At 44.8% G+C, this 16,229-nt stretch overlaps 1 protein-coding gene across 1 annotated transcript in view; it reads left to right on the top strand.

Annotated features, from left to right (window-relative positions):
• The first annotated feature begins 338 nt into the window (after positions 1-338).
• Positions 339-16,229, top strand: part of CCDC60 (coiled-coil domain containing 60) — a 40,476-nt gene continuing 24,585 nt past the window's right edge. Inside the window, exon 1 of the mRNA XM_044448890.1 lies at positions 339-623. Within this exon, the coding sequence (XP_044304825.1) occupies positions 339-623 (285 nt within the window). The remainder of the gene's footprint in view (positions 624-16,229) is intronic.

Here is a 16,229-nt window from a genome sequence, read left to right on the forward strand (position 1 = left end):
CCTTTATCCCTAAGTTCCATGTGATACCCTGAGCTATTTAGTGGAAATAGTCAAGCTTTGTGTGCACAGGAAATGGGGATCTGGATTGATCCTGAGTGCCTGAAGGATATTCTGTGAGTGGACTTGTACTTATTTGGTGTTATTTGCTAATGCATGTGGCTCCAAGTTAGCAGTGCTGCCAGTGTTATCCTTTGAGGCTATGTTTATCCTGTTTGGAATTTGAAAGCAGGGTGCTGCATAAGGTAAAGTCAATCTATAATAACTGCAGCAGAAGCCTGGAGGATCCGTTGGAAAGGTGGTTTATATAGCAAAAGGAGGGAGTGGGAGACAAAGGCAGGATGCCGCTGAACCCAAAGCTAGACCCTCGTTACTTTGTGCTGATCAGGCCTGTGCCCACTCCTACCCAGAAAGGCCTGAAAGTCCAAGCTCGAAGCAACACCATCTACAGTTGTTGGGATGTCACGAGAGAACAGGTGTTCCTGGAGAACTACCGCCGGCGGATCAGACAACTTACTCAACAGGGTTACTTCAGCCCTAGTTGGAGACCCTACCAGGATTTCGGAGACCCTCTTTACCTCGATCCAAAAAAACTTACCCTCTATGGGCTGGGACAGCTATCCCCGGTAGGTGTGCTGCAAGGTTACGGCTTGCTTCATATATTTCACATGTTATTGCTCTGATAGATTTATTTTCCACTCTTGGGCCAGAAAAGGCTGCCACAGTCTTAAGCCATAGGCCAGGCCCCACCCTTCCATTTTCAGTGTTGGGCTATAATCCTTTCCATCCCCATCCAATGTGATAGTCACATCCGGAGGGTGCCAGGTTGGGCAAGACTGATGGAGAACTTGGATTGGCAAGTGGTAGACCCTGTCAGGCCTCTGGGTGAAGGCCAGGAAATGGCAAACATTTCTGACTCTTTAATTTCACGATACCAGCAACAAAAAGGCAGCGGTTCGTTATCTTTGATCTATGGGCAAGCTGTGCATCTGAGTCTCAGTGTTCCTCTTATATAAAATGGGACATAATATTTAGGCTACAACTGACCTGACTTGCTGCTTCTTAAAATTGTATTCGAAAAAAAACAAAGCCAGGCTTGGCCTTATGTTAATCGCTTGTTACGAAACCATAAAGTGTAATCCTATTGCAGGGTCCATAAGTTCCCACACCTGGTGGCTCGTGGTCATCCAGTGCAGAGTGTGAGAGTTAGGCAAGGTGATCTTCACTGGCTTATTCTGGAGCAGAAGGGGAAGAGGCTGGAGAGGCATCAGGATAACTCTTATCCTAAACCACCCCCCATTGCCAGAATGACCCTTGTCTCCTCTCAAAGGAGCAGCCACTATAAGGGGAGTGAGTAGGAGGGTGGGAATTCAGATTTTGTATGGCTTCTCAGATGCTGACTGGGAGCCATAGGATCGTTCCCTTAGTGTTTCTCTTCAGCTGTACAAATACTGCTTTTGACTAGTCCTTTTTGCAAATCTGCTGGCCAGTGTTAGGCTTTTTGTTTAGAACGCCTTGTCTAGATTATCTAGAACAAGACTTGTTCTTGTCTGTTGCAGTGTATGACTTGCAGGGGGCAATAAGAATAGAGTTATGCCCCCTGAACTATTGCTTTGTACCAGGTCCCATCCCATGAGTGTGCACTTAACTGCATTGGGATATTGGGTTTCTAATAAAAATATAAGGTAGATTGCACAAGCTGGAAGTCTGCCCTCCTTGGATATAGAGCAGCTGACACAAAAGGAAAAGGGAGAAAGAAAGCAAAGGGTCGTTAGTTTTTACTTGCACAGTTGTAACAACCCACTGGAGTGCACACAATTTGAGGAGAGAAGGAACTCGGAGTGCTGGTCTCTCCGCAGAGAAAATGGAATGGCCCCTTCTTGTGCCTTGCAGCAGCTTGCTGCAGTATCTACTGGTGGCAGATGAAAGTCGAGAGGGGGAGGCGCACAGCCAGTGGCCTTGCTCCCTTTCGTGATCTCTGCTGTAAGCTGACACTGACTCTAATTGAAGCGTTTTTTTCCTTGGGAGGCATGAAGTGAGTGACAATTGGGTACAGCACCAAACGCTATTTTATTTCTTTGTTATGTTTATACCCCACTGTTTTTCCTCTTGCAAGGAATCCAGAGTGGCTCACATGGTCTTGCTTCTGACCCTTTTATCCTCCTGACAACCCTGGGAGGTAGGCTAGGCTAGAGTGGGTGACTGGTTGGGAGTTGTCCAGCGAGTTTTATGGCTGAGTGGAATTGGACAGAGATCTCCCAAGTCCCAGGGCAGCACTCTAACCACAGCACCACACTGTGTTGCAAAAAAGTCGGCTACAGCAGACCTGTGTGTTACTAATCCACTGCTCTTGGTGTTCCAACCTTCCCCAACCTGGTGCCCTCCAGTTATGTTCTACTGCAGCTCCCAATGCCATGCCGATTGGTGTTGATGGGACTTGTGATTCAAAACATCTAACAGGTATGGGGTTGGAGGACAGGTTTGGCCCATTAAACCTGGCAGGAAGGTCTACAACCTTACCTTTTCCACTGCAGCTCCAAATGCCACTAACCTAACAGAGTTCCCTCCCCTATGTTACTGCTGGAAATTCTGGGCATTATGAAAGAATGCCATGACAGGCTGAAAGCTAGTCCAGTACCGGTTAAGTCTGGGTTCTGCCTTCAGGTGTAGAAAGAAATAGGGGTCTGCCACATCAGTCTCTTTTGCAGTGTAGAACTGAGTTGGCCAGGCTTGTTATGAATCCTAGGAGCCTCGTCATCTTCCCTTCCCTAGGCAGTACAGCAGAACTGTTTGTGTTTCAGAGGAACTGCCCCGTTGAGCGCACAGAGTGCAGGGGAAGCGGGATTTGGCAACTCACGGTGCTGGCCTTCCGCCAGTCCCTCCCCTGGTATTTTCATTCAATGAAGCTAGAACGCTTTTCAGAGCACAGCATTTCCAGCCCGCTGTTAAGAGTGCTTTCTGGAGTGGTAACTTTCCCACGCACATACTCTTCCGAGGTTGTCCCGCAATGGCCCAATTGAGCCCTTTTAGCGTTCATTTAGGAACTGTGGAATGACCTGATTTTGTTTTAGACTCCTGCTCTCCAGAGATGGGCATGCTTTAAGCAGGCAGCTCTGATTCATTGAAAATCAGGGAACGTTGCTCCCCAGACAGCTTTTTTGATTACCTGAGTGTTCCGAGTTCAGTGTTAAAAAGGCCTGCTTGGATTCCTTCGTGAGCCAGCACAAGGGGATATTAGCCCCCCCTTTTGTCTGTTCAAAGAGTTAATTGCTGTGGCAAATTCATCTGTAATACCCATGGGGTGGCTTGTTGACTTCTTAAAGTAAAGAAAGGTGACTTCTCCTTTTATTTTTCTGCCCCTCCCCCTTAGGACATACTCAGAATGTTTCTGTTCTTTTCAATTTGTAGCCTCATTGATGCCCTGCCCTGCTCTGTGCTTGTAATAGGATTCCGTTGGGTAATTGTGTGCTGAACATAAAGAAGATGTGTAATGAGATGGGCAGCTGCATTTGTCCACAAAGAAACAGACAAAGGAAATGGAGCCATTTATGTTGACAGAAATTACACTATTTCAGTGTTATTTTTGCTCTTGTAGTTAAAGGCCTGCCAGGACTGCTATTAGAGGGTTGCATAAACCCTTTGTTCTAGGCCCACTCCCCAGTTGGCAGTTAATCTCCTCTTTTAAATTGAGCAAGGACTGAGGGATCGGTATGCTCACATGAGCCAAGGCATGTACAAAGGGCTCTTTAACCTGCTCCACCCCAGCAACAGAGACCTGGGCAGAATTCCCTCAAGCTTTCTTGGGCTTGCTTTCCATGTTCCTCAGCATGGAATAGTATCCTTGAGACTGAGGGTTGTGCAAAGCATGATGGGAAGCCCCTGTGGGCTGAGAGAGAAAGGGAATGTAGGACAAGACCTTCTACCAGGTCACACCCTCTGGCCCATTTTCTGATGTATTAGGTTCAGTGGCTTGGTTTGTATATAATAACAATTTGCATTTGTTAAAAATTGTAGGTTGTGATAGAAGAGGCAGTATGCTCATGCAAACTGCCCAGTTGCTCATAGTGCTTCATGCAGACCAAGATCTTTGGCTAGTCTCTCCCCCAACAAGCAGGAGAAAGAACTGGCAGTCAGTCCATCCTGGTGTACTTCAATGGATTAATGTAGGCATTTGTTAAGATTCTAGGCTAACAAAGACAAAAAAGCAAGCCAGTACCATTTGTGTTTTTATTTGGAAAACTGAGTTTACTTTCTGTTGTAGCTTCCTACTGTAAAGCTGGGAATTATACTTTGGTAAAGATACTAAGACTGATATAAGATCCCTAGTCCTCAGCTACTGTTCCCTGGTTACTATTAAATCAGTTTAAGCCTGTAGAGTAGATACACCTAATGAACTGGTCTTTAATACCACGAAAGCCTAAATAAGAACATAAAAAGCTTCTTTATCTGATGGAGTCAAGTCTCACATCCATCTAGTCCAGTGTTGTCAACACTGACTGGCAGCCAGAGCTCTCCAGGGTTTAAGGCAGGAATCTTTCCACCCTTCCCTGGACATGCTGGGGATGAAACCTGTGCTTGCAAAACAGATGCTATTACATTGAACCACAGCCCTTCAGCCAAGAACATATGAAAAGGCATAGGAGCCTTTGCACTTGCAAAACCATTGAAGTCCCATATATATCAGTTTTCATTCTCTCAGGGCTCCTGTTTGTTATGTTTCCTGTGCTGCAAGGCATGGCACTAGGAAAGTAATATTTGGAGCTGGTGACAACTAAATTTTTGTACCACATGAGACTCTTTCAGTGGCTCACTGCAGTTGAGCTCAGCAGCTACCCTGACACATGTGCCCATTTGCCCAGTGTAATTAAAGGCTGTGACGTCTGTGGAGGAAATGTAGAAGTGGACTGGAAAAAATGAGCTCATTTTTAAGCCATCAGAGCTATTTCTAGTGGATGGCTTTGTCCTCCAATGTTGTCAAGCAACAAGCCGTGGCGCAGCACTGACTGTTACTTGTGCAAAATGAGAAATCAGAGGCTCCTTATCCAGGTATATGAAATAAATGCATGGGTGGGCCAGTGAACTGGTTCCTTTGTCTTCCTGGTCATGTCCGTTTCTTGCTGAATAACCATTGGCTCACTTTTATCATTGCACCAGTACTGTTGCTTTATGAACCAGCTTAATGATCCCTGTCCAAAGAGCTACTTACCAGCACATTAAGTACTTAAAAATATATATTTAAATGCTGGTGAGTGTTTTTAAAAAAACACATTTCTGCCTGTTCATTGCTCAGGTTAGCTTGCACTAATGCAAATGACCTTAGATTGGCAAGAGCACATAGATGCTCAGCCAAAGGTCATACAAACATAGAAACAGAGCGAGTCAGAAGGGGTCTCTCGGTCCATCTAGTCTGACCTCTGGCACCAGCCGGCTCCGCTCACGACATGCCCACCATGTGGACGTCCAGCCTATCCTTGAACACTCGCACCGATGGGGCTTCAACGACCTCTCCTGGAAGCCCATTCCACACCCTCGGGGTCCTAACTGTCAGGAAGTGCAGAAAAAGAAAAGGTAGCCATGTTGACTATCAGAGCAATCCCCAAATTCTTGTTGCTGTTGCTGTAACTACCTTTTTTTAGGTAAACCAAAAGTTCACTACTCCAAAAACGTGAAAGCTTTTGAACTACCCAGAGCTTTTTTTCAGCAACATATGATAAAATGCAGTTGGGATTTGAGTGAGACAGAATGGTGATTAGACGGTGAAGTCACATTTTCCTACCTGTCCAGACTTCTCTCTGAATTTCCGTCCTGGTTGAAACACATGGGCTTCTTTTGCCAGTGGAACTCAGAGTAATTAGGCAGTATTTATATTAATGAAGATACTTTTAGATACATGCTCTAATGCAGTGAGTTGGCTTTTCTCTGTGTGATCCAGTCATGAAAGAAGCCCATGTGCTTCAGCCAGAATGGAAAACACTCCACTTGAATATGGAGTCTTCCAAATAGAGAGTGAAATACGTCCCTCTTGTTCTCCCCAACATAAGCAGGGCAGCAGAGCCCTCCTGTAACCATCCCATGACTTGCTGACCTGTGGTCTCATCCTCACATACTACTCCTGGGCTTTATTAGCCTGGAGTTGCAGACAATGTGAGATCACCTTCTGGTCATTTCCTCTTCAGCCACCTTGTATAACATTTACTTGAAGAGACGTGGGTATGTTGAAAGCTCGCACAATTTTGTGTGCGTGCATGTGTGATCTTTTGGATTTTGGAATTCTTCCATATTTGTCACTCAGCTCTCAGAATTTTGTTGCAGAAACAACTTAGCCATAGAAGAAGCAGTGCATTTGTGCTACATTCCAGTTGTTTAGGAGATGCTAATTCTTGCTTCTTCATAGCCCTTAATAGCACAGCAACTCACGTACAAGAATGCTAGTCACAGTTGACATCAGTGTTGTATTTTGAAACTAGTTTCTGAATGTTTTTGTAAGGTACCAGGCTGGAGAAAGCTGCTGTATGGAGCCTTTCTATTTTTCCTGTTCCTCAGCCTGTCAGTCCTTTTTCCCCATGTCTGCCTCACATTCTCCAATATTCTTTTGTGCGGAAAGCATAATGACTTGGTAGCTTCATTCCTTCATAAGAAATCAGACCAAAGGCCTGTGCATTCTTTTTACACAGTGACCAGATAAATGCTTACAAGAAGTCCCCTAGCAGTAGCATTCTCCCATTCCTGATGGTTACCCGGTGATAGCTTTCACATGCATTGACTTGTCTGTTTACAGCTCTCCTCGTTGGTGAAAAGCACTCTGGGCTGCAGCTTTCACCTGCACATCCATGGGTACCCCAAAGCTACAGGCCCAACTCTTCAGAGGAAGTGTAGCTCTGTCTAAAAAAAGTCAGAGTTCACCTGTGTGTCTGAATCTACTTGTGCCTCTCCAGACGGTTATTATTTTCCACGTTACTTTCAGTCCTTGGTTTGGATGATATTCCCAATTCACTTAGCTCACTCCTACAAAGAGCCCAGGTCTTCCTAAATTCCCAGAGGGGAATCTGCACTCTTGGCTGCCTGTTCCTGGGCTGAGGTTTGCAGAATTTGTTGTAGAGCAACTATTTGGAAAGGTAGCACCACTGCTCCTACTCCTGTTTCATAGATAGCAAACTTGTTAAGAACACATACAGTATGCATGTGGCATGGTTTGGACTTGAACCCAGAATAAAATCCTTCCTGGGAGAGGGGGAATACCCTACAGGCTCTTGTTTAATTCTCAGCAAAAGCAGAAGAAGTAGGCTCTTCCTAGCAGTTTTTATGTATGTATGTATGTATGTATGTATGTATGTATGTAGTCCTTGTCTCCATACTAAGAGAGTCACACTATGGAGGAACGTTGGAATGGATATTGGAGGGTTGGGAAAGGTCCCTTGGGATGGCTGTGCTCACCAGCATTGCATGACGGGCCTGGTGGGTACAATCTGGTTCCCTGCCTTAAAACCTTTCTGCAACCTTGGGAGTAAACGACACTGAGCAAGATGGACCAGCGGCCTGAGCAAATATGAAAGCAGCTTCTTTGTTTAAGGGAAAGGTCCAGAATTTGGTGCAGACCACATTTTGTTCCATGCAGATGGTTCTACCTTCACTCATTAGCATGTCCAGTTAGGTGTGGAAAAGACTCATGCCTGCCATCTTAAAGAGCCACTGCAGTCAGCATCCTAAGTTTTGTCTCATCTTGTCCTTACAACAACTGTTGAAGGTTGGTTAGTCTGAGACCTTAGTGGCTTGTCCAAAGACACGCAGTGTGATTCAGAGCCAAGCAGAGGCTCCAGTCCGATGAAAACCTGACAGCCCATCCACCAGCTCCTTCTATTCCCGATGCTCTACCTGAGTCTCTAGTTTCCCTGGCAACCCAGCATTCAGGTTGCAGTGCAGGGCCTTCTCTGGAGTGCTCTGCAGACAATTCTTGCTGCAGGGCCTGCCCTATCACTCTTGGGCTTGTAGAGGATCAGCAGGAGCCGCCTGTCTGTGGACGCCTGGCACTGGCATGACGCCTTTAAACATGACTGGTTCGAATGGCCAATTACCCTCAGCACGACTTTTAAGAAATAGTGTAATTCTCTGCCTCCCTTTCATGGGCTTAGCTAAAGATGATACTGTCAAGTGAAGACAATGATTTAATGGCACTGTGACATAAAAGCCCTGGGACTAATGGAATACAACCTAAAAATCGAAGCCGAGTGAATGTTTAAGGCTTCTAGACTGCAATTATGATACAGTCTCTGCCTGCAGCTGTCACTGCAATCACAAAATGTCAGCAGCGATTAGTTCTCTCAGAAGGTCAAATAACAATGGTGCGGACGCCTGTATGATGACAGTAAGCCACACCAGTGGGCAAAGTATGGAGTGCAGAGCGCTCTGGGTTCCTGTGGCGCTTTGCACTTGAACCCTAGAAAGATCTTTCTTTGTGTCTCAGCATAACTTCTCCAGGGCCCCATTTCAAGTGGGAAGCTGCCATTGTTCAAGCCAGCTGCTCCGAAGTTTCCTATGGTTTTATTTAAAAAAGAGAACATGCTGTCATATTCTCCCTACTTCTCTGTGGGGTGAGAGGTTCCAGGCACAACGCTTACATGACTTTGGCTCTGTTTAAAAGTGGAATTTGCTGATGACTGGAGGCATTTCTGTGACTGCTCGGTTTATTTACAGGTGCATATGGTGGAGGTGTGTAAAAAAAGGCAAGATATAAATGCAATATAATGCTGCAGCTACTGATTATAATAATCAGTACAGCACCCTACGGACAGAAAATCCATGACTCCACATCAGAGATTTCCCCTGCACCCCAGGAAGCCTGTAACTTTCTAAGCTCTCCCTCATTCTGTTGGTCTTCTTCTAAAGGAGGGTGTTTTATGCAGCAATTTTGCCCTCTTAACTTTTTATGACCAAACTCAAAACTCCCTTGTGGCACCCAGATAGCAAACCCATTCATAACCAGGCCAGAACTGGGCACAGACCAGTGACTCCACGTGGGATTGTTGTAGACAGCACAAAACGTTTCCAGGGGAGAGATGGTGCAAGTGCATACCTGTGTAGCACTCGCCACGTATACCTGGTAGCAAAAGACATGTGCTATGGCTTTCAGCCATATGACCCAGCAGCCTGAATCACATCATGCAGTGTTGAACTCTTTGCCCATCCTTCAGATAGCTCCATTAGCATTTCTTGATAGGGGCTGGAGGAAATCCAAGGTGTGGTTTTGATTCTGTGGGGTGGGGGTTTGGTGTTTGGAAAAGTGCATTGAACCACTGACTGGGTCATGCAAGTAGAAGAGGTACATTGTCCAGTGTGTGCAGATATTTCTGGGTGCTTTCAGGCAAGGCATGGGGGTGATCGGCTTCCCTTCTTTGTCCCTGGCAGCCAATGGTCAGAGGTGCTCTTCCCCTGTATATGAAAAGTCCATGTTGATCTTGATTAAAGCAATTTTACCATGTTATTCCATGTGCAAAATCCTTCCCTGCAGGCTTACAGTCAGAGAGTTTCAATGCAAAAGGAAAATTAATTGGGAGGAAGGAGGAAAATAATTCCAGTTAATGATTTTTAGTTCAGTGCTCACTCTGAACTGCTTTCAGCCTGGTTGTCATGATCTATCTAACCTTTAAAGAATCACTGGCCTGAATTTGCTTCCCCCCTCTCCACTTCTCACCATCCCTTTCCGCTTCTGTGCCATCTCAGGGGGTTTTTTCAAATGATAAAGTTCCAGGCAGAGACTGTCTTGTTCTCATTGATTGTATCCATCTGTGTTGTTCTGGAAGCCTTTTTTGGCTGCAAAGCAGGTTAACTAATCAATAAAATAGAGCTGGATCTAGAAACAGTGAAAGGGCCACTCCTTCCTCAGCCTTTGATGGGCTGAGCTGTGGCAATTGGTGGCTGGAGCAGGGGAGTTCAAGTGCAACGGTGTGTGAACGCAGTGGAAGGTATTTGACTGCTGCTTCCTTTCCCTCTGGTGTCCTTGGAGATGTCAGATGGTTAGGGGCCCCATCAGTGAGGGTGCTCAAGGAAAGATTGGACAACCACATGTTGGGGATTCTATGAGTGGAGCCGGCTGGAACTGGGGGTCAGACTAGATGGCCCAGGAGATCCCTTCTGACTTGCTTTCTTTCTGTGTTTCTATAGTAGCTAGAGCTGTGTTTTAGCTGATAGAGACCTCTCTTCCTACATGTATTTGTCTAATCTTTTTTCCCCATTTAAGATAGTGGCAGTCCCCTCTACTTTGCATCCATGAACTCACCCATGTGCAGATTTTTCACAGGAATGCTAACCCCTGATTGATTTAGGGTGCAATTTAGACAGACAAAAGTCCTGTGACTTCCAGCATATGGGCTGGGGAATGCTGGGAGGGGCAGACCTTTTATCCGACTGAGCCTCGTGATTGCATCCTTCACTTCTCTGTCTGATGTCCCATGCCGCTGTACTGAATTTCACGCATTTTCTGCCTACTGCTCCAGTTCATCAAGGTCACTTTGAATTCATCATGCAATGCTTCTGTTATTAAAAGGGTTGCCCCACCCCCGCCACAAAAAGCTTGCTGAAAACCTATCCTAAATTGTCTGCTAGAGCTTGTGCTCAGAGTAGGCTGTGCCCTTTGGTGCAGTCTCCAAAGTCTTGCCGCCACTGTTTTTTTGTTCTCCAAATATTTCCTGCAGTTGTTGTGCCTGTCTGTGTGCCCACTTGCAAGTGGGCATAAAGTGACTTCCATGATCTGGCTTATTATGTGTGACATTAAAAAAAAAAAATCAGATGGCACAGCCAATGTTTTCATTCTTTTGAGGCTAGACCAGCTGCTGTGTGAGGAATTGGTGCCAAGAGGCCTGTCATGTTGCATTTTTCATGTTGTCAAGATTGGCAGTGTGTTTATTTCCTGTGCTAGACGCTGGTCTGACAGTTTGGACATCTCAGTTCTGAAAGCATTGCATGGCTCCCTTTGGGGTGAAATGTGGCAACTACTGACCAAGTGCTTTGATAATCAGAGTTTTTGAAACTCTCAGTGAGGACTTGATTTGAGCAAACCTCTCCCGAGGAAACCCGTTTATGCAAACTTGATGTGAATTTTGCAGTAAAATCTGAATGGGAACATTTTCAAACCCCCTAATTCAGTTAGGGCTTGATTTAGTATGTTATACTTCTATTTAATAAAACAGTGAAAGGGTTAATTTTTTATATTGTATAAATATCTCAGGAGATTTCCCCATAGATAAAAGTGAATAAAGTACAGTAGCACAGCAGTCTTATATCCTAAGTATGGAGGGAGGGAATAAGATGCTTTCCCACTGTGACCATGGAATGGTGACTCAAGCTGCATCAGGAGGGGGAAGATAGCACTAGAAAATACAAACATGGTATAAAAAGCATGGACATGCAGCTAGTGTTCCTGGAAGCACTGCAACACCTGAAGAAGAGGGAGAAAAGCCAACACAACTCAACTGCCTAGTCATCTCTTATATTTCTGTACAGGATCTGCTCAGAGAGGGGGCAGCCAAAGAGAGAGGCAGAGATATGCAGAGAGAATATCTGCATAGGGTTGAAAAGCAGGGGCTTGTTTGAGCCCTGCTTGACAGTAAAGGAGGAGAACGTTCTGCCATTTTAGAGACAAACATGAGGACTCCGACCAGACCAGCTCACTGCACTCAGTCAAAGCTTTGTTACAGTCCTGACAAACCCACGTTACTGTCAGTCTTGGAGAATGCTTATTGGAAGCCCTAATCAGTTAGGCTCTGATTGTGGCTCCAGCGAAGTTCATCCTGTTGCCAAGGATGACTTCTGCACACATCCCTAACAAAACAGTTTTTTGTAATAGCACAATGGTTGTTTTCAAAATCTCTGGTTTCCTCTTGAATGGGCAACGGATGGAAAACTAGACACTGAATAGGATAGATAAAGACAAAACCTTTGTGCAAGAAGGGAGGGAGTTTCAGTGGCAACATGCAACAAATGGAATATCTAGGGAGGGTTGTGGGAAGAGAGAATCTTTGGCACTCTTTCAATTGCCCATGGAAATGAAGCAAACAAACAATAAAAAATGGAATAGCAGAAGCAGAAATAGTGACGCAGTTTATGTAGTCAGATGGGTTTTTAAACCCCACCCCCCGACAACAACACTGGCTTATGTAGCTACACTGGAACAAGCAATGCACCTTTTAGATACTCTGGCTGGGAAAAGAACTGAAGCCAATTGAAATAATTCAGGAACTCCAAGCCTAAATTTAAGAGTGGCACTAATTGGATTTATGCCAGGCACAGCACTTGCATTTTAATTTTTAAAGGCAGCAGTCCAGAACTAATTCACTGCAGAAGCAGGCAGGTTGCAGATTTACAGCCACTGGGTTGCATGTAACATTTTCATAGGAGACAAGGCAATGAGGGGGGCCTGGATGGAATGAGAATATAATGGCACAGAAAGAGAGTGGAGGTACCTTCTACTGCCAGGTGTTCACCTGAAATGATTCAATGAGAAGTACACCAGTGAAAAAAGAAAGCCCATGTAAGCAGTATAATGGTTAAGGGCTGCCAAAAAGTAGCGCTCCCTTTTAGAACCAAAGGGTTCAGGGACTGACCAGTAAACAAGGGCAGCCATAATGATCTGAGTAAACCATGGTTTAGAGGATAGGTGCATCCAGGCAAGAATTTTACTGTGCCTTGAACTGGGCTTCTGGATTAGGTATATGCTGAGCTGTCTGTCTCCCTCCCTCTCTTTCTCTCATTCAAGTTCATGGGACTTCTAGCCTGATCCCAAATGTGTTTATTCTCTAAATCCCACTGTGTTTAGAGGGACTCAACTCCACCATAAAAGTACATTTAGAACAACAACCTAAAAATGTTGACTGGATCATGCCCGAAAGCTTTTTAGCACAGCACAGCTGGGATTTTCCAAGCTCATCTAATTCATTTCTCACTTTGCTCCCTTTGGTTTGCCAGTTTAATTAAGCTTTCTTATTTCTAGAGACATAAGAATTTAGTAAAAACTTAAAAAATAACGCTGTGAACAAAAATAAAAGGGAGACATTAGCAGTTAACATCAATAATGCATACTTTAAGTGCCTCTTGGGAAAATGTACAATGTTAAGTTTAAACCTCTTGCTATGACTGGCAAAATATAGTAATGTTTTACTTTTTAGTTAACAAATGTGTTTGAAGAATAAGGTGTGTGCCATGCAACTAAGTTTCCTGCAAGGTTGTGACCACCTCTTAGAAAAAAGCAAAGTTCTAGTCCTCATGGTTGTTTCCTTCACAAAAACTTCTTCATTCACTTGGGACAGTTCCACACACAAGGCCATAAAAGCATGTGAAGTAAAGGTGACATTCATTCATGGAAGAACTCATGTACAACAGAGAGTGAGAGTTTGAATCAGGCTGGGCTATGGGCCATCAGTAGATAAGCTAAAACTTGCATTTTATAAAATGTGAAAGGGAATGTCTTGTTCTTGTCTTACCTTCACTCTCTTTGGCCAGAAAATTGGAAGACAGGGACAACTGGGCAGTTATGGAGGGGAAGGGGGCAAGCCAGAGGGGCAGTAGGGGAAGAAGCTGGGGCTTATGGGCGTCTGCAGTTGGGGTGATCAGGCTATTCCTTCCAAGGCTTAGTTTTCCTTTTCCTTTTAGTTGGTTTTAAGGAAAGGGGCCTGCCTGGGTCTAGGATTCCCTTCCCCTTCCCCATGCCTACAAATTGATGCCTTTGTGACTGTGGTTAGGCTCAAGCACAGCAGCTAAGCATCTCTGCCTTGTTCTGTGTGGTGTGGATTTTCAGTTTTCATATGGGCAATTTCATACGTCCGATTCTAAAAACTAAAGCAGATTCCTGTGAGTTCTTTGCACACTTAATAGAGTTTGCTGGAATGCCTTCAAATGCAGTCCTCTTTCTTGGTCACCTTTTTCACCACAGTTTGGAGAGGGCTGTGTCTGAGCCCTTGCTGGTGGATGCAGTACCATCTCCAGGTTTTGGAGGGTTGTGCCACAAGACTCTCTGCATGGGCTTCTCCCCAGGGCTTTTCACCACTCCTGTGATGAGCTGCTGTTAACTCCTTTTCTTTTCTCTCATCATTTCTATGGCCTGTTTGCTGGATAGGCAGAAAGCAGGGGCCAGGTAGGCAGTGGCATCTCCTGCTGCTGCTCCTCCCACCACCGCCATTGTCTGGGCCAAGGTGAGAGGCAGGTGAATAACTAGACTGCAAGGCAGAAGAGGAAGAACAGCTTGAGGGAACTTTTGTCAGTGGGCCACTACTGGCACGTGGGTTCTCGGGAGGTGTTGAATCATGCCCATCCTTGGCACCAACCCTGACCGGGCAGGTGGGAAAAAGCATAAAACCTGATCACTTCCCTGTGGGTATTTTGTCTGAGTACTTCATATAAAAAGCTGTTTTTTTGAACCCAAGCCATGAAGACGAGCTGTGGCCTGCCCAACACCAAAGTGTCTAAAGAAAAGGGAATGGGTTTATTGATAGGTGGACGAGTTCATTTTGGGCCAGGCTGATGGTTCGTTTGCACTGCCCTGTTAAGTCTGTCATCTGGCTAACAACCATTCTGTGATGCACTGAGTGCTTAGATTTATTTTGATAGTCTGCTTTAATGTTTTGCTGCTCAGGCCCTTAAAACAGCTTTCCAAGGAGAGGAACCATGGATCAGTTAGGCAGCTTCAGGCTCCACCTAGCGCTGCTTTTCTGTTCTGGTCTTCAGAACAGTTGCATTTATGTATCCAATAATAATAGAGACAGCCATGCAGCCATGTCTGATTCTTTTACTATTTATTATTTCAAATGTTTACATGCCACTTTTCTTTTGATTGGTTTCTGAAGAGTAGCAAAAATGAAAAAGCAGGTGTTAAAAAAGACTAGCAAACATGGATGTGGGAGGGAAGAGCAATATAAAAAAGTCAATGACTGAGAAGGACACAAGTACAGCAGTAAAAATATTAGGTGTTAACTTTGCGACTTTAAAAGCCTCCAAAATGTCTTGCAATAAAATACTGCTATACAGGATCAAAAATGGAGGCAAGTATTAAAACCGTGGCCACCAACTTAACACAGATAGATGCAAACAGGAAAGACTGTCAATGACAGAGCAGTCAGTAAAATCAATAAGTCCAGTAAAAGAGCAGAAACACAGTTCAGTTAAAAGCCTTGGTGAATTTTTTTTTTTTAAATAACAGCCTGGCACCTACACAGTAAGAATACATGCAGCTCATTGAATTCCTATAGGGAGGGCATTTCAAAGAAGGGCCATCCCTGTTGTAGGGAAAGTTCCTCTCCCTAACCTCATGGGGAGGGGCTCCTGGTCTCTCAAGCAGATTTCAGAGGGCAGGCAGATATAGGTGGGAGCTGAAAGCACTCACAAATTTTAGCCTGTTGTTAAGGTGTATTGAGTTCTAAATATGCTCACAGAAGTCTGCCCTTTGGCTGCTGGAGTGAGGTTTAGCAGCTCCTTCCTGAGATTTTCTGCCCAAAGACTTTCAGTTTCTTTTGTTCCTCAAAAGATCCACTAAAGCTGGTCCTTTATGCATGCTTTTTCTAGTATCTCAAAGCCAGCACTTCAAGATGTTCACCAGAAAAGAGTAGTCTTCGTAGATCTTTTAATAGTTTCAGAGTGGTGTATTCTAGGTAAGAGCCTAGTTAGCATGGTAGCCCCCCTTTTTGGCATCACGGGTACATTTGAGAGTCTCTGGGTCAGTGCCACAAATTGGCTGTCATGGCAGGCATGGCAAAGGGGAAGGCATCAGCCTGAAAGATTAAGTATAGGGTATTGCTGGGGTCCCAGCCTTGATGTACTGAACAAAACCATTCCATTGAACCCACGATGTTTGGCACTAATCTAAACCTATTCACAGCAGTCACAGCTGCCAGTATGAAAATGTGTTATTTATTTATTTATTTATTTATTTATTTTAAGTGAAAGGGCAGCATCCTGGTGGGCATCTTCAGAGCTGCATTGGTGCCAGTGGGCACCATGTTACCTGCCTTGATCGAATGCTTAAGGGGTTTTTGTGCAGTCAGCCCAATATACAATGCACAATGGCAATCTATGTTTGATGTTACCAGAGCATGATTAAGGGTGCTTTCAGATGACCTAAGCTTGTTTCAGGAAATAAGAACTTGTGTTTAAAGAGGCTATTTGGGACACTGTGGCTCCTCCACTCTCATCATTAGCACTTCCTACTTCTGGGTTAGAGCCTCCAGGAGCTTCTCTGATATGGAATTCAG

This window comes from Varanus komodoensis, unplaced genomic scaffold (genome assembly GCF_004798865.1).
Source record: "Varanus komodoensis strain SLA01 unplaced genomic scaffold, ASM479886v1 scaffold56, whole genome shotgun sequence".
Taxonomy (NCBI): domain Eukaryota; kingdom Metazoa; phylum Chordata; class Lepidosauria; order Squamata; family Varanidae; genus Varanus; species Varanus komodoensis.